The sequence below is a fragment of the Hippoglossus hippoglossus genome, chromosome 1, assembly GCF_009819705.1.
Source record: "Hippoglossus hippoglossus isolate fHipHip1 chromosome 1, fHipHip1.pri, whole genome shotgun sequence".
NCBI lineage: Eukaryota > Metazoa > Chordata > Actinopteri > Pleuronectiformes > Pleuronectidae > Hippoglossus > Hippoglossus hippoglossus.
This window is the reverse complement of record NC_047151.1, coordinates 457,967-475,712: the sequence shown is the minus strand read 5'-3', so window position 1 is coordinate 475,712 and position 17,746 is coordinate 457,967. Positions and strand designations below refer to the sequence as shown.

General features: G+C 40.5%; 1 protein-coding gene across 6 annotated transcripts in view; it reads right to left on the bottom strand.

Moving 5' to 3' along the window:
- mtus1b (microtubule associated tumor suppressor 1b) overlaps positions 1–17,746 on the bottom strand; it is a 58,069-nt gene that overhangs the window by 21,676 nt on the left and 18,647 nt on the right. For 3 of the 6 annotated variants that reach the window (XM_034603988.1, XM_034604155.1, XM_034604241.1), the window contains exons 3-7: positions 16,621–16,842; positions 13,281–13,502; positions 8,236–8,403; positions 3,000–3,118; positions 2,334–2,654 (exon numbers count right to left, since the gene is read on the bottom strand). In XM_034603988.1, the coding sequence (XP_034459879.1) occupies positions 2,334–2,654; positions 3,000–3,118; positions 8,236–8,403; positions 13,281–13,502; positions 16,621–16,842 (1,052 nt within the window). The remainder of the gene's footprint in view (positions 1–2,333; positions 2,655–2,999; positions 3,119–8,235; positions 8,404–13,280; positions 13,503–16,620; positions 16,843–17,746) is intronic. The other 3 variants (XM_034604414.1, XM_034604065.1, XM_034604332.1) reach the window with 1 other exon arrangement.

Genomic DNA, 17,746 nt, shown 5'->3' with positions numbered 1-17,746 from the left:
AATAAATTTCTCCCCGGCTGCCTACTTCTGATACATTCACGGAGCAGTCGTGCTTAACCATCACCAAAGAATTTTCAACTAGATTTGAATTTCCCGCAATATTCCGATTCTTTCCTTGTTAGCATCCTCTTCCATCTTCCGCCATATGACATACATATGAAACTCTCACAAAGTGCATAAAACAGAAGAAGTTGTACTTAAAGCGTCATAACTGTGGGGTTTACATGTAGAGTATTCGTATAACCCTTACACAACCAAACAAAAAAAAATTATAAACCGTGCTGTGAAGAAAGATTTTACTAAATTAAGAAGTGTTGATATTGTGGTGGTGGTTACAAAAAATCAAACAGAAATGAAAAAAAACATTTGAATTTGTATTGAAACTGCAGCGCATCAGAGGAGTTCAGCTGAGAAGGAGGTCCTTCATATATGGTCCGGGACAGATTTGCGTTCACTCTGTTAAAAGAATGTGGACACATGTGGCCCAGACCACTTCTGAATTACCACATCATTATTGTCCAAAATAACAATAATGATGGTGATAAATAATATTTATATAATAATCGTTGCCAGCTCTGGAGTCAGAGATACCTGCAGAATATGAGGGGAATTTAGAAGTAAAAAGTTCTTGGTCATCTAGGCCTTAATGTTCTTGAGACATTCCTGAAGTTTAACTAAGTGATTATATTAATCAGGCTTCATAGATAAGTACAGCTGGGTGTCATCTGCATATAAATGGAAGTGTATGTGGTGCTTCCTGATGATGTTGCCTAAAGGAAGCATTTACAAAGTGAAAAGTATCAGTCCAAGTACAGAACCTTGTGGAACTCCATGACTAACTTTTGTGTGTATGGAAGAGTAATTGTTGACATTAACAAATTGCAATCTATCTGATAAATATGACTTAAACCAGCCTAATGCTGTTCCTTAATCCCTACATGTTTCTGTAACAGAATCTTGTGATCTATGGTATCAAATGCAGCACTAACATCCAGCAGGACGAAGGACAGAGGGAGGTCCATTATCTGATGCCATGAAAGGTCATTAGTAACTTTTAACAGTGCTGTTTCTGTGATGTGATGAATTCTAAACCCTGACTGAATGTATTCCAACATACCATTACTATCTAAGTAATCATATAGCTGGTTAGCAACAGCTTTTTCAAGGATTTTGAAAACATTTGCATCATGTGTTGAAAATGGCAGCTGGGTGTAGATTCGGATCATGAGTCTATCCCTGCTGCCTTCTCCCTAAAAACAGCCATTACTCCGGTCTTGCTATACAAGCATCTCACACACAGTACTTTAAATAACAACTCTGCCATATCACCGGCAACCACTCAGTGATGTTCTAATAATAGACTGTGGGTGCTCTGCTCTATTTTGCCAAATGGAAAGGATAGTGTGCAGATAACTGTCCATTAACATGTTCTATTTACATGTACAAACACATCCACCATGGCTTTAAATTGACGTGGTGTGACAGTAGAAGAAAGGAATGAATCAAACACTGTAGTCACACGATTTATACCTAATAATTCACTCGAATAATTGGTTAGAGTCACTACAAAGAGTCAGTATAAGTCTGACAGAGAGTCACTACAGAGTCACTTTAGAGAATCACTATAAAGAGTGACTACAGAGAGTCGCTACAGAGTCACTACAGAGAGTCACTATAGAGAAACACTATAAAGAGTCACTACAGACTAACTTCAGAGATTCACTACGAGTCTGATAGAGAGTCACTACAGATAGTCACTATAGAGAATCACTATAAAGAGTGACTACAGAGAGTCGCTACAGAGTCACTACAGAGAGCAGAGACCTGCAGCATTTGCACCTACGGAGAAAGTTCATTAATTTCAATTCAATTCAATTTCTATTTAAACCAACTATTAAAATGTCAGTGACAAGTGACAAAGTAAATGGTTAACTCATATAGAAAAGCATAACAGCCACTGTTTCACTCTTATCCCTTCACCCAACTTACTTCTTGTTGCCACCAATAAAAAAATCACAAAGAAATCCACTTGGTTTATTGAAAGACCGAATAAAATCACTGCCTGTTCCCATTTGTTTTAAATATGCAAATTGAGCAGCTTGGAGTGATTTCTTCATTATCGTTCTTTCAGCAACTTCTGAATCATTATCACCAACAGAAGCACTCTAATAACTCTCACACAGATCCATGTCTATGTTTTAGTAGTATTTTACACTGATGCCAACATACTGTAATAATGTACAAATAATGTGTTCCCTTGCAGTTAATAAATAAGATAGCTTTTGTTCCACAGCAGGCGGTATGAGTATTTTCACTATTTGTAAAAGGAGTACCTCGGTGAAGAGATGTTGGATGACTGTAGCCAGAGCTTCTACTCTCTTATTCCCCTGGACAAGAAGCTTCCTCAGCTGGTTGATGGCCTGGTTCCTCTTCTCTGCCTGCTGTTTGCTCTGGTTTTGTTTAGCTGTAATCACCGTTCCCTCCGCCGCAGCCACCCGGGCCACACCAGGTTTGGATGCATTCTGTATGCGGCATCCAGTTTTGGGGCTGGACCGAGACCCGGTTCTCGCTTTGAATCCAAGCCTTTTGACTTCAGTGACAAGCAGTGGGAGGACAGCCGTTACTGGCAAATTTGTATTCACCAAGTTTGGTACCTGGCAAGACACAACATAATGCCAATATAGACAATTATCAGAAGACCTAAGACCTGGTTTTTAGAGAAAGATAATTGTTCAATAAGCAAAAAAGAATTAAACTATTCACTTTGGAGATTAAGAAAAACTATTGGCAACACCAGGATTGAGAGTATGTCGACTGTAGATTGAGGACAAACATGAACAGAGAGAATGAGGATGTTGTGGATAGATACATCCATATGCCTCCTTTTACTGATTAAATCCTACAGTGTAATACTCACTGTTTTTTCTAATGATTTTGATTTAGTGTCTTTCTTTTGACTGAGCTGAATTTGGATCTAACAAAAAAAGAAGAATGCGTACCAGTTCAGGTGGAGGCTGCAGCTGGTTCTGGCTGTTTACTTTGGCTGGCGCTGCTGCCTGCGAGCTGCTGTTGGTGTTTGTGGGCCTCGCTGGAGCCTCCCGAGGTTTGTTTTTGTCCACTGCAAGAGAACGATGACGTTTAATATGGACAGCCGGCACAGCGTTCAATATGACGTCTTCACTCAGCCCATTAAAAAATCGTGACAGTAAATTATGAAAACACAAACACACACGTTTCATCCATATTGAGTCTGTATGTATTTTTACATAAATCTTGAAATTAACCCCTTATGCAGTGACACATTAAACCCGTCAGATGTGCATTTCTTTTGTTTAAAATTAATTTTAAAAGTCTTTAATTGATTTAAATGTAAAATCTAATTCAATTAAATTCCATCTGTGAACCCTCAGGTCCCAACAAGGCCCTGAAGCTGCTGACGGCTGCCTTACACTGCCACCTGCTGGAAGCCATAGAACTCTCTGATCAGTCATTCAGAATGAGGAAAATGTGTATGGGTGTGAAACCGTGATGGAGACTAGGATGTGGGAACATGTTATACAAATGCACTGGGTACTCTTCTCTTCTTCAGAAACAGAGTTTCTAATACTTGGCCCTAAACACCTTAGAGATACATTATCTAATGATATAGCTGCAGTGGACTACATTGCCCTTGCTTCCAATGAAACCTGATTTGTCCTTTAATTCTCACTTAAAACAAATTTCTAGGACCGCCTTCTTCCACCTGCATAATATCTCATGAATCTGACATGTCCTTTCTCAAAAAGATGCAGAAAAACTAGTCCACGCCTTTGTTACATCCAGACTTGATTATTGTTATTCCTTATTATCAGGCTCCAGCAGTAAGTCGTTAAAGACTCTGCAGCTTGTCCAAAATGCTGCAGCACGTGTCCTGACAAGAACCAAGAAAAGAGACCACATTTCTCCTGCATTAGCTTTGCTACACTGGCTTCAGGTTAAATCTAGAATAGAATTTAAAATTCTCCTCCTCACCTTCAAGGCCCTTAATAATATGGCACCATTATACCTCAAAGAGCAGAATTCAGGCTTACTTGTCGTCCCTAAAGTCTCTAAAAGTAGAGTAGGAGTCAGAGCTTTCAGCTATCAAGCTCCTCTCCTGTGGAATCATCTCCCACTTTCAGTTCGGGAGGCAGACACCATCTGTACGTTTAAGAGTAGGCTTAAAACCTTCCTTTACGATAAAGCTTATAGTTAGAGCTGGTCCAGGACCTTGCCTTGGACCTGCTCTTAGTTATGCTGCTATAGGTCTAGAATGTCAGGGGACACACGACACATGGAGCTTCTCTTTCCAGCTTCTCCTTCCTTATCACATCAAAGAAATTAATGTCTCATCAATACATGTTACTGACTTGACTTCTTCCCCGGAGTCCCTTTGCCTTATCGTTCGCAGATCCAGGGCCGCAGCTGCGGCCACATCATGGATTATGATCAGAGATCGTGATCGTAATGGCGGATCCTGTATCGTGTTGGCATGTGATAATAGTGGTTGACCACGATCAAGGGGGCAGGTGATGGTGGATCCTGATCGTGGTGGCTGCTGACCATGGACTATGATTACAACAAGACTGCTTGATATACAATATGTCTACTCAGATACTCTATCATTACTGACAATAATCCATCAATTCATTGACCTTCCATTATGCTACAAAGTGTTTATTCTAAGGGGAGAGGATGTTACAACTTGTTAAAGCCCTATGAGACAAATTGTGATTTGTGAATATGGGCTATACAAATAAAATTTGATTGATTGATTGATTGATTGATTGATTGATTGATTGATTGATTTTATCACCATATGGCAGCGTCTCGAAGTAGGCATCATGGCTGGCTGCACTATCCCCCCTCTACTGTTCACCATGGCAATGGAAGTGATAATTAGAGCTTCAAAATGGGTAGTAGGTGGCGAAGAGCAAAAACACCAATCAGGGCCTACATGGACGACATGAGAAACCCTGACCACAACAGTACCATGCAGCAGACGGTTGCAAGGGAAACTTGAAGAAAACATCACATGGACCAGAATGAGGATCAATCCAAATCAATAAGCATTTCAATAAGCAAAGACAAGAGGTCTGATCACAGGTTCTAAATGAATGGAGAATCCATTCCAACAGTGTCTGAGAAACCTTGGACGATGCTATGATGCAATCCTCAAAGAACGAAGGCAGGTCCAGCAACTGAAGCAGGATGTAAACAGTGACCTGAAGAACATCGACAAGTCCATGCTTCCTGGCAAGCTTAAGGTTTGGCTTGCTACCCTGACTGATGTGGCCACTTAAAGTAGTTGATGTTCCAAGGTAGGTATATGTGGAGACACAACTAGGTACTCAAATGCCTTGCAGCAATAATAGATACAAAATGAACTGCTACCAATGCCTTGCAATCAAAAACATCAAACGTAGTTAAAAGGACAACATTTGTCCATGAGGAGAAACAGGGACAGAAAAGGCCTCCTCCAATGACCAGGAGCGGTCAGTTGGAGCAAGTCCGAGACTGGAACATGTCTGTGAATGTGGCCTGACCTGATACTCTGGTCCAAAACCCTGCGCGTCGTCTACTTCGTAGAATTGACAGTACCCTGGGAGGATAATGTTGATGAAGCGAATGAGAGGAAAAGGCTGCGGTATGCAGACATGGCATTTGAGGCAGAGCAACGAGGCTGGAGAGCAATAGGTTGCCCTGTGGAGGTTGGCTGCAGGGGTGTCCTTGCAACATCCACCATCAGGTTGCTCAAAGATCTGGGGATCCATGGACAGGTCCTGTGCCAGACCATAACAGAAACATCACACACTGTAGAACACTGCAGCCAATGGCTCTGGATCAGGAAGAAAGATCCCAACTGGGCCCCAAGATGCTCGGGACATGCACCCAGGTTTGATCAACCTGCGGTGGGCCTGCCTTAGAAGAGGGTGTCTTGTGATTTAAAGGCTGAAACACCTGATATCCCTAAGGTACACAACTGAAGATATGTCCCTAACATCCGCTGGTGGTCACTAACATCCGACAACATCAACTATGCATTAATTAGTGCGGCAGAACGTAACTTGTCCTATGTTCTAAAATGGGAAAGCGTTTAGTTTAAAAAGGCATAGAGGTAATGATGTCTGATCTACTGAGTGGGCCACATGGCTTTCATAGTATTGCCATACAAGCCAGTAGCCAGTCAGATTTACCTTGAGCCTCAGCGTACCCTCAAGTTCGGCCTGTATCATTGATTAAAAGGCAAAAACACCTGATGACGCTAAGGTGCAAAGGGAATTTATGTCCCTAACATCTGCTGGTGGCCACTTACACCTGCTTACATCTACTGGTCTTGGTAACCTAAATTGTGCAGAAGACCTTCAAACGTACAAGGGAAATTCAACAACTTGTCCTATATTCTAAATTTATGGCAATATTCAAGGCAAAGCCTATGCAAAACCTATTGTTGAACTGAAAAGCTAAATATTGTGCATTGAACAGAAATAGCTAAAATAGTAAATATGAACCTCCTAAGTGTTTTTTTTGGAAGATACCGGGGTGGTAGATCTCGACTTAAGTTTGAAATTAAAAAGTGACCTTAGGCTTGAAAAGGTTGGTGACCACTGCAGTAGAAAATGGAAGTTGCTCTTGTTTTGTTACTCTAAAGGTCTGAATATGGGCTTACTCTAAATTTAGAGGCGGCTGGTTGGACTACGGTGGTAACAACGATGGCTGGCTTGACCACAGTCCTGACTCCGGACTACGGGAGGTTGAAATACTGTAGGGTGAATTACTGCAAACACTCATATTTAAAGAAGTTTTATCAGCACCAACTACTACTACTTTTAAAGACCAACATCATCAATACCCTACAAGCAAAATATTAAATCTTTTCATGCAAGAAAACATCCAAAATACGCATTTAAATGTTTATTTTACTAAACTTTGTGCAGGTAGATTTCAATCACAATCCATATCTTTAAAGGCTTGTTTTTTCAAAATGAGTTCTTTTCTCAAACTCTAAACCACGAATCTCCTCCGCAGCAGTACTTAGATAAATTAACTTTGCAGTTTCAGTCCTGTCAATATACTAAAGGTATTTAAAAAGGGGTTTACTCATATATCATTCACAGCTTTATAGATTATTTTTTTTACCTGACATGGCAGATTGATTTCTTTATGGCTGTTGACAGTGTTTTCTGATTTATAAAATAATAAAACCAGATCTCCAAAATCTGTTTAGTAAAAGCTATGGCTCTGATATGTCATCACAATGAAACAAGAATCTTGAACCTAGCTTTATCCAATGTTCAGATTTCTGTTCTGCAAATGTATATAACACACATTTAAGTAGATAATGCATCATTTGAGTATTTAAACATAGAATATCCGAAAACTGATAATTCAAAGAAATATTGTCTAAATATAAGCAAATTAACTGGGGAAGTTGCATTAGTGACGCCTGTCAGAATCTTTTACTGGTTCACCTGTCATGCCTTCACCTAAGCAGTTTTACTGAGTCTCGATTTGAGATTTAACACAAGCTTTTGAATGTTTCTCAAGCTTTGCATACACATTTTTAAAGAAGTTTTATCAGCAACAAGTACTGACACCAGCTTTTAAAGAGCTGCATCATGTGAACTCCGTTATAAAATAACAGAACAAAAGGCAAAGGCATCATCCTGGTTTGGCGCTAAACAGAAAGCTGTTCTGACAACACCTTCAGTGTTATATAGTGTGTGAGCTGTAACAATGCAGGATGGTTGTCAGTGTCATGGTTACACTCTCACACACACCATACCCTGTTGCATGTTCTATGTCACTTCCTGTTGTTCCACTTGTCTTTGTTTACTCTAGGTAGCCAGTTCGTATTCCACGCAGCGTTCCAGCGATCTCACCAAGTCTTGTCTTATGTTTTCTCGACCACGTTTGCCTGGATATTTTGACCTAGTTTTTGCCTCACGTTTCGGATACCTTTGCCTGGTGATCTTGACTCCCTGTGTACCGAACGCTCCCTGGTAATAAAGACCACTTCTTTTTGAAAACTGAACTCTGTCTGCAAGTTGTGCTATTGGGTCCCAGTTCTAGTACGGAACCTTACAGTCAGTGAGACTAATGTTGTCTTGAGACGCTGACACACAGCCTTTTACACACTAACTTCTAAATTTACACAATAACATCAACACTCACACACACACACTAACACTTAAACAGCCTCTCTCACATACTCACCTATACTGTTCAGCCGACTCAGTCTTGCTAGGCCACTTCTTTGCAAGGGATACTGGGAGTCCTGTTTCGTCAAGCCCTGATTCGCAGAGGGAGCAGCCTTTGCTGCTGTCTGACTGGCAGCTGTTGTCTTGCCTGTGTTGCTGTTAGTGGCTGCTGGTGCCTTCAGACCTGCAGGGAAGATGCAGAAGAAGTCAAAGCCCATTGCAAAACCAAGGTGTTTTTTTGTCCGTCTCTCCACTAGGGATGTCACAATATGAAATATTGGTGCCACGATTATTGTCAGAGGAAATATCATGGTTTCACGGTTTTCACGATTATCGATACTTTAGAAGGAAAAATACACACAAAAATATGGCTAATAAATAGCTAATAATATAGCTAATGAACTAAAATATTTATTATTATCATCAACTATATCCAGTTAGATTTTATAGTGTCTCGTTTGGCTATTTAAAAGTAATTTATGTAAGCTATTTTATTTAGTTGCCTTATTGTGGAAGGTTGGTCAGTGAATTTGTGTTTCCTGTCATCATAAGCAGTGTATCTGTTTGGGACTTTTATTGTGAAGGGTCATCGACGAAAGTTGTTCTGTTTTGGGAGCTACGTGTGACTAGTTGTGAGAAACCACATTCTTCATGTCATTATACTATTACCATTGCAATTCAACATTTAACAAGTAGAGAGAGAGAGAAGGAGAGAGAGAGAGAGAGAGAGAGAGAGAGAGAGAGAGAGGAGCCTCTCCTTCGGAGCTGGTCAGAAACCAAAAGTAAACAAGGATTTTTCCTCTCGTTGTGAACTCAACGAGTTTTTCAGCCAGCAATGGTGCAAACAAGGCTGTTAAGTCAGTTACCTCTTCTGATCTAAGTTTTCAGTGGCTCACACACACAAAAACGTGAAGAGAAGCAGGACACCATAGTTAGATATAGTAGTTTTTACAATTCTTACGGTTACCGTGACGTTATGAAACCGCGGTTATCGTAAAACCGGTTAATCCCGACATCCCTACTCTCCACTTGGGGGGTGACTGTCAATCTTGTCACAGTTTAGGTGGCTACAGTTGTGAGAGTGAGTCCACCCATGGGCGGCTCTTGGCATAGGCGACATGGACGGTTGCCTACGGCACAAAATGCAGAGAGGGCGGCACAAGAGGCTGATTTATCATGACGTGATACATGCAATGTTAACCAATGCAGTAACGTCACACCATCATCCTCTTACGCCGGGTTCACACCGGAAGCAGAAGTGCCGCAAAAAGCTGTCCGCCTCCTTTCCACGCCCATGTTAATCAATTAGGCTGTTCACACCGGCAGCGAAGCACCGGCTATTTTTTCGCTCGCTGCAAGCCAGAAACCACTCTGAAAATCGATATTAAATGATATAAACGATATAACTGATATATTATATATTATATAAATGACTAAATATGCATCCCATACATATTTTCTTGCTGTTCTCCTGGAGTTTCAATTTCCCAGACTTTTGCCCCCACATGATGAAGTTTCCCATCTTTAATTATGTACTTATTCCACACATTTGTCAGTTGTGTCTAAACAGACAGACACACAAAAGCACACAATCGCTTGTGGGGGGGTGGCGGCTATAGGCTTGCGTAGGTCAGTCACCTGGGAAGATCATCATCATTTACCCCGAACCAGCGCAGAGAAATGCTTCCTGTGTGAACAGCCAGGGGGCTGCTCGCACGAGAATTGACGCTTCCACCTCCGGTGTGTGTCTGCGGGGTTAGACTGCGGTTACAGTCAAAGATGAGTCAAAAAAGGATTAAATTATCGGATTTTTTTGAGCATGCAGTATCTTTGAGGGTATTCTGGAGAATATTCTGGACAGTATTTGTCTTTGTTTTGGATTGTCGCAAAAATAATAAACATACATTTTGTATAAAGCAAGCATATTTATCCACTCCCATGTTGATAAGAGTATTCAAAACTTGAAAAATATCACTTTAAGGTACATTTAGAACAGATAAATGTGCAATTAATTTGCGATTAATCGCGATCAAATATATTAATCGATTGACAGCCCTAATACAAATACATGTAGGCCAAGTCTGTGTATTCAGATTAGACTGGAATTATGTCCGTATTTGGTAATATATAATCATATATATAATATAATCTAATAATAATATACAGTATAATCATCAACATTGGTTCCTTGTCTCACACACCTCCATGTCACCTGCACAGTGAATATGAATGAAATATTATAATAATAATCATAATCATAATAATAAACTTTATTTATAAATGTTTATACACTTGCTTTACATAAAATAGAGAAAAAATTATAATATAATCGGCAACAGAATAAAAACACAATAAATCATATATGAAATGTAAAATGCAGTGAAAATCAAATACAATATCAAAGTTTTAAATTATGGAAAGGCCTTTCGATAAAGGTACGTTTTAAGAAGTGTTTGAAAAGAAGACACTGATTTATGAAGCTCCTCAGGCAGGTCGTTCCAGAGTCGAGGAGCCCTGACAGCAAACACACGGTCACCCCTTGTCCTCATCCTTGACTCAGGAACAACCAGCAGGTTCCTGCCTGAGGAACTCAGGCTGCGCACAGGCTCGTGAGGGGTTAATAATTCTAAAATGTAGTTAGGGGCCAGGCCATGAAGTGCCCTAAAAGTAATCAATAAAATCTTAAAATCAATCCTAAAACTGACAGGCAACCAGTGTAGGGAAGCTAAAATAGGAGTGATATGCTCTCTTCTCCTGGATTTAGTTAAAAGCCTTGCAGCAGCATTCTGTACAATTTGGAGCCTATTGAGTGTTTTTTGCTTATGATATGTTAAAACACCATTACAATATTCAAGCCGTGAAGAAATAAAAGCATGTATGATGATTTCAGTGTCTTTAAAACTCAAGATCAATCTGATCCTTGATATATTCCTGAGATTGTAAAAACATGTCTGAACAAGTTTGAACATGGCTCTCAAGCTGTAGGCTGGGATCAAATATGACACCAATGTTTGAGGTGACAGACCTAACATTGTTGGATAGAGGACCCAGAGATGACTGAATTTGGGAATGTAAGTGATTTGGGCCAATAATGAGAATTTCAGTTTTGTCAGAGTTCAATTGAAGGAAATTATTTGACATCCAGTCCTTAATATCTGCTAGACAGTTAACTAAACAGGACAGGTTTGTAGGGTTGTTGGTCTTCACTGGAAGATATCATTGTGTATCGGCTGTTATTAGCAAACTACTGACTACAAAAGATATTGAGATACAAAGACATGTAGGCTAAGTCTGTACATTCGGATTAGACTGGTATGATGTCCTTATTTGGTTATAATCATCAACATGAACCTTTTCTCACTCACCTCAATGTCACCTGCTCTCCCTGCCCTGATAGAATCCTCTTTCTCTCCTTCTCTCTCTCTCTCTCTCTTTACTCTGAATGCAGCACAGTGAACATGAAAGAAATATTATATCACTACGGGCAGCTAAAGTATGCTGGACCAGTTGTGTTTGGATGTCTGTGTATGCACAAAAACAGGAAAGCAAAGGCACAAGCAACACTCATTAAAATACGATGTATCTACCACTGTTTTTGTTGTTGTGCTTAAAGTTAGCGCTAGCATTAGCTGGGAGAGCGGAGCCGTATACAGAAGTATACAGTGATGTCATGACGTGGCTCTTTGAAAGGCACTGGCCTGTGGTAAAGCAACTGAAAACCAGCACTAGCACCAGCCCGGACTGGAACCTGGTTTGCGTTGGTGGAAAAGTGATATTGGACAAATCGCATGCAGAGCTGCCAGAAACAGTATATGAGCTGCACGACACCGTAATTCCTTAATCGTTCAAAGTTTCATCGTAACTATTTCAGACTGCGGTGCTTTTTTGCTTGTCGTCATAGTATAACAGTTTTATAATTATTATTCATCGGCCAGTTTACAATTCAGTTTATTGGGGAGGACAATTTGACCATATTTAAACTACTAAAATATTTGACTATTATGACTACTGTCCTGCGTTTAACACAAAGTATGACTGTCTGTCTCATAACTTTCAGACATATACTGAACTCTGGAGAATCAGAGGCAAAAATGAAAAAAAAATCTCCCAGTCAAAAAGCAGTGTCATACATGTAGTCGACACCGACGAAGATGTCTTAAGTTTGTGGTGATAGGTGTCTGTGTATCACATCATCTCTGCCTGCTGCACCACCTGTTGCCTGAATAATGTGGAGGATTTGTTACTGTTGTGAACGCGTCTGTGCAGAGAACTGGGTTGTGCATGTGTAAAAAGCAAACTGCAGGTAAAGTCTGGACCCAATTCTTCTGACTTTATCTGCAGGTCATATGTGAAAACGGCTATACACCAAAGATGATAAGGTATCTCATGTCTACAATGGTACCTACTTTATGAAAATGAAAACATGAGCTGGGGCATTAAATACAAATGCTTACATAAATTTACATAACGTGTAAGCAACTTCTTTTAAATGCAGGATTTTAAGAAGTCACAGAAAAAAGTTCTTCACAGTTTTCACTGATATTTTCTGCAATTCATAACTGCATTCATTAAAATCATTACAAAATATTTTTAGTGTTCAGCTGTTTATTCTTGGAGGGGTACAGCTGGAGCTTGAGGTGTCTAATTTTGGTAAATTAAACTTTTCCTTTTGCCCACTGTTCCTTTAGCCTTTAACAACAAACAGCAGTCTTGTGGAATCAACAGGATGGCAGACAGTAAATTCATCTTACAGGTTCATGTGCAAAACAAGAAACAGCATTTAGGTCACTGGTCCTACTCACATTTTCTCACTTAGACTTACACTGAGTCTAACAATGAACATTAAATATAATCTGCATCAACAAACCATTAAAGAAACACCACCAACTGTCAGAGCAGCCATCTAATGGTCCCTGAAAATACACAGGATGAACAGCTCTGTTAAGAGCGATCACTGCTGATAAACAGCCTGCTAATTAAACTGAAACTCACAAACACAATCAGCCTCTGAAATGCACGTCATAAATTTTTGGGCGTGAAGGAATGAGATTACACACTAACCTGTAGCCATGGTCCTTGCCTGCAGAGACAGTGTTCTGGTCCTAATGACAGGAGCCTTTGGAGCAGCAGTGTTAGCACTGATGACTGTGTCACTGGGAGTACAGGTGCCTTGGGTTGCTGTTGTGCTGGAGCTGGGGGGCTTTGCAACACTCTGGCTGCCCATGGGACACATGCTTCTACTGGGCTGCTCATCTGGCCTTGTCCCTGTTGGTGCTGGAGAAGCTAAAAGATAGAAGATACATTGGAAGAGGTTAAAATGCTTTGTGTAGTTTGAAGAATGTAACTTTATAATGTGGCCATTGAAATAGTTGGCATTCTTATCTAAATGTTGTAAATCCTATTTATAATAATAAACATCCAATAAAAGTGGAATCAAATCAAAGAACAGACTGTAACCATGGACACACCTTATCATCCAAACCAGACTGAACAATAGTTCCACAAACATCAGCAAATTATTGTTTAACCCTATCTGGGTTTTTTCTTTAATATTTTCTTTTTAATATGTCCCTACTTGGGTATTTCACTCCAAAACATGCTAAATGTGGTAGGAAGTGACTTGGAAGATGAGTGGAGGTGCACTACACCGACTCTGATACATCTAAATACAGAGCCTGAATATTACCATGGGAACTAGGAATATCAAACGTAATCAGGTTGCCATAACAACCTTGTGATGTGTGTTACTGTATGAGTGAGGAGTAGGAGAAAACATGTGGAGCCATTTCCTCAACTCCAAGTTTTGACTGCATCTTATTTTAGAGCAGTGGTCCTCAAACCTTTGCTGTCATGCCCCACTTTGGAGGAGGAATATTCTAAATGTATTATGTACTTTTTCAAAAAAAGACGAAAAATTAATTAAATTTACAATCACTTTGTTACAAAGTTCAATCTGTAACTGAAAAGAACACATGCAGACACTTGGCAAGAAAGATGGGCATGTCACTTTATGACAATTCAAGATTTATCACTGCATTAGTGGCTGCAATGAGATTGTTTTGCACTGAACATCATTTCGAAATGGGGTTGCAGGCTTGATAATGCCACTCTTAAGTCATGTTCAATGTTGAGCCTAGATTTGTACTTTTTTTTTCAGTGACAGCAGAAAAGCCAATCTCACAGAGATAGGATGTGGCAAAGGGAAGCACTATTCCACACAGCCCTCGGCCCAATGAGTGGATGCTCCTGCTCCACACCAAGCCAGAATTCACTCAGTGTCTGTGCTGTAAACCTCAGCCTCAGGGTCGAGTCAGATGTCATCTCAATGAACTGGTCCTCTTCAGTAGAGCTGAAATCAGCAGGTGGAGCTGCATTGAATGGATCTCTCACCCAGTCCTACTGAGCAGTGTTGTTTGGAAAGTACTTTTCACAGAATCCTCCAAAGGGAAGAGATGTGCTCCTTAAGATGTGGAGTTACTGTAGTGGCTCCAATATAACTGGTTTCAGCAAACTTACTCAGATTCTCAAAGGTATCAGTATTTCCTTGATCAAGTCGCCTGCCCCACATCTCAAGCTTTCGGGTGAATGCACTGATCTTCTCAGCCAGGTGTGGAAGGTGCTTGTCTCTGCCTTGAAGCTGAAGATTTAATTCATTCAGCTTTCCAAATACATCGCTGTGGTAGGCCAGTTTAATCAGAAATAGTTCATCACTTAACTTGTTTGCAAGTTCATGCATCCTCTCCTCCAACAAAAACACCCGAATTTCCTATCTGAGCTCAAAGACTTGCGACAACACTTTACATCGCGAGAGCCAGTTCGCTTCGCTGTGAAACAACACTGCTGAATTTTGAGCTCCCATCTCCTCAGAAAGTGCACAGAACAGCCATGCTTTCAGGGGTCTTGTTTTGATGAAATTGACCACGTTAACATCAGCCAAAACCTTGTTTAGTTCAGGGCTAAGCTGCTTTGACACTAACGCTTCTCTGTGTATAACACTCTGGGTCCATTGTGCATTTGGCGAGACCCGCTTGATCAGTGCCTGCAACCCCCTCCCTTTCCCTGCATGGTCTGTGCTCCATCCGTGCAAAAACCTACACAGTTCTCCCAATTCTGTCCATCTTGGTTGGGTAAAAGTCAAGAAGCTTAAAGACGTCGAAAGTAGAGCTCAGGCTCTACTTTGGTAATTCTTGCAAAACAGCAAATCCTCACACAGTGACTCTGATGTGACGAAGCAAACATAAGCAATAAATAAGCAGTCTTTATTGCTATCAGTAGCCTTGTCCATTTGTAGGGCGTCATTGAGAGGGGAATAACCTTCAGTTTTGAGGTCCTGGTCTCATCAAGCATCGACACCATTGACACCATATCTAAAGCTGTGTAGAGTATAAGATCCTCTGCTATCGTGTGTGGTTTCCTGCACTGGGCAATTCTGTATGCGACTTTGAATGATGCCATGGTTTACCGAAGTAGCGTTCACAAAGCTTTGTTCCTGCTGACGATATTCATCAAGTTTTCTCTGAAAAAACTTGAGTGGCTTATTGATGTGACTGGGGTGTAATGTTTCTAAGGCACATCCCATTTCACCCCTTCTCCCTACCCCTACCCCTTGTTTTCGAGGGTTATCTTGCATGGTTAGTGGTTGAAATTTTCCCCTAAGAATTGGGACACCACTTCAAGAAGCTGTTACGTCATCATTAGTCGTCGTGGGAACCCGACACATCATCAGTAGTCGCCGATGTAAATATATGCAACAAAAGGTTCTGCGGGGATGTCATTGTAATAACCTTGTTGAGATATTAAATAAACCAATGCTGTTGCTTGCAGTTACTTAAGTGACAAACCTTTAATATCCAAATAACATCTATGCTAATGCAGGTCAATAACATTTTTTGGACAGGTTTTCGTGCTTTCCCTCCGTACTATGATAATAATGTTATAGCACAATGACGTTTGTCATTCATCCAATGGAAATTGAAAAACTTGGATGCTCTGCATTATTTCACATATAAATCAAAAGCAGACTGCTTCAGGCTGCTAGCAGTGGTCTGTAGTCAAGTATTGTAATTAGAGGACCAGTTGTCCGGTCTTACTTCTTCTTGGGTGTTAACTTAGCAAGCAAGAAGCAAATGTTTGCATTAGAGGCCCCTGTCCCCTGTATCTGTCCCCATATCTGAAAATATGATGTTTAAAAAACGTTGCAGGGACCAGCCGTGTGTGTGTGTGTGTGTGTGTGTGTGTGTGTGTGTGTGTGTGTGTGCGTGCGTGCGTGTGTGTGTGCATGCGTGTGTGTGTGTGTGTGTGTGTGTGTGTGTGTGTACAATGGAGACAGAATCTTCACAAGCAGCGGAAAAGAGAGGGAAGTTAAGCCAGCAGTAAATGGAAACCACACCAAAGATCACACCTTTGCTTGTGGCTCCATTGTTTTCGTTGCTTCCCAGTGACAGAGAACTCAGGCTTGTGGGTAATCCCTTAACAGGTAGTTTTGACAATGTGGGTACAACAGGTCGTCCAGCCGACCCCAGTGCTGGCTGCTGATGGGCTGTTGGTTTGAAGAATGGGCTTGCTGGACTCCCTGCAGTCAATGCAGATGCTTGTTCTGCGGTGCTGCGAGGTTTGGGAATACCTGGAAAAGAGAGAATATACAAAACAATAATTGTGTTATTTTTAAATTGAAATATTGGATGTCACGCTCAATTAATAACAGGTCAGATGGACTCCATTGGAAATAGAAGCTCTATGTATAACCTAACAATCACATGTATAGGTGAGTACACATATGACCACTGCTAAAAACTTCAATTACCAGGGTGAAATCAGTTTCCAACAACTCTAAATAAAAAATCATACAAAGTTGAACCTTTAACAGCATTTGACACTGTCCATAGGTCTTTATGTGAGCCAATGTAAAAGAGGTGGTTAATCATGTGACATATTGTAGGCAGTTAGCACCTACACAAAGATACAGTAACCAAACCCTGCACTGGAAAACTTCTCTATCTTTGACCAGAGATTAAGTAACTCAAGTGAATTCTAGATGCAACATGTATACTGACAGTTTACTGGCTCAGGGCCTTAAACCTTCCCAGTCATTCAAACTCTCAATCTTAGTTAATCTACCTTTTTGTGATGGAGAAAATAACTTTTTGAACCACCAAAGCTACGCAGCATAGGCATCCACCCATCCAATCATCACAGTCAGCAAGGTTCTTTCTTAAAACTAACAGAAGGATTCTCCTGAAAATCGTTGCTTTTGTAAGTCAATGATTTAACAACTTATACCAATTTAGCATCTGTCAGAGCTCAGTGTCAGAAAATGAAACACTTGTTGTTCCGCATTAATGCCAGCAGCACAGGTTGTCACAGATCTGGATCGATGTCTGTTTAATAAGTACACTGTCGTGTTACACTTCACATCTCTGATTCCAGAATGCCGACATGCTATCTAAAAATCGTACACTTTGTTTTGTTCAGTGTAAACAGGCACAGGCAATGTAACGACAGGTGTTCATATCAGTGATATACCAGGA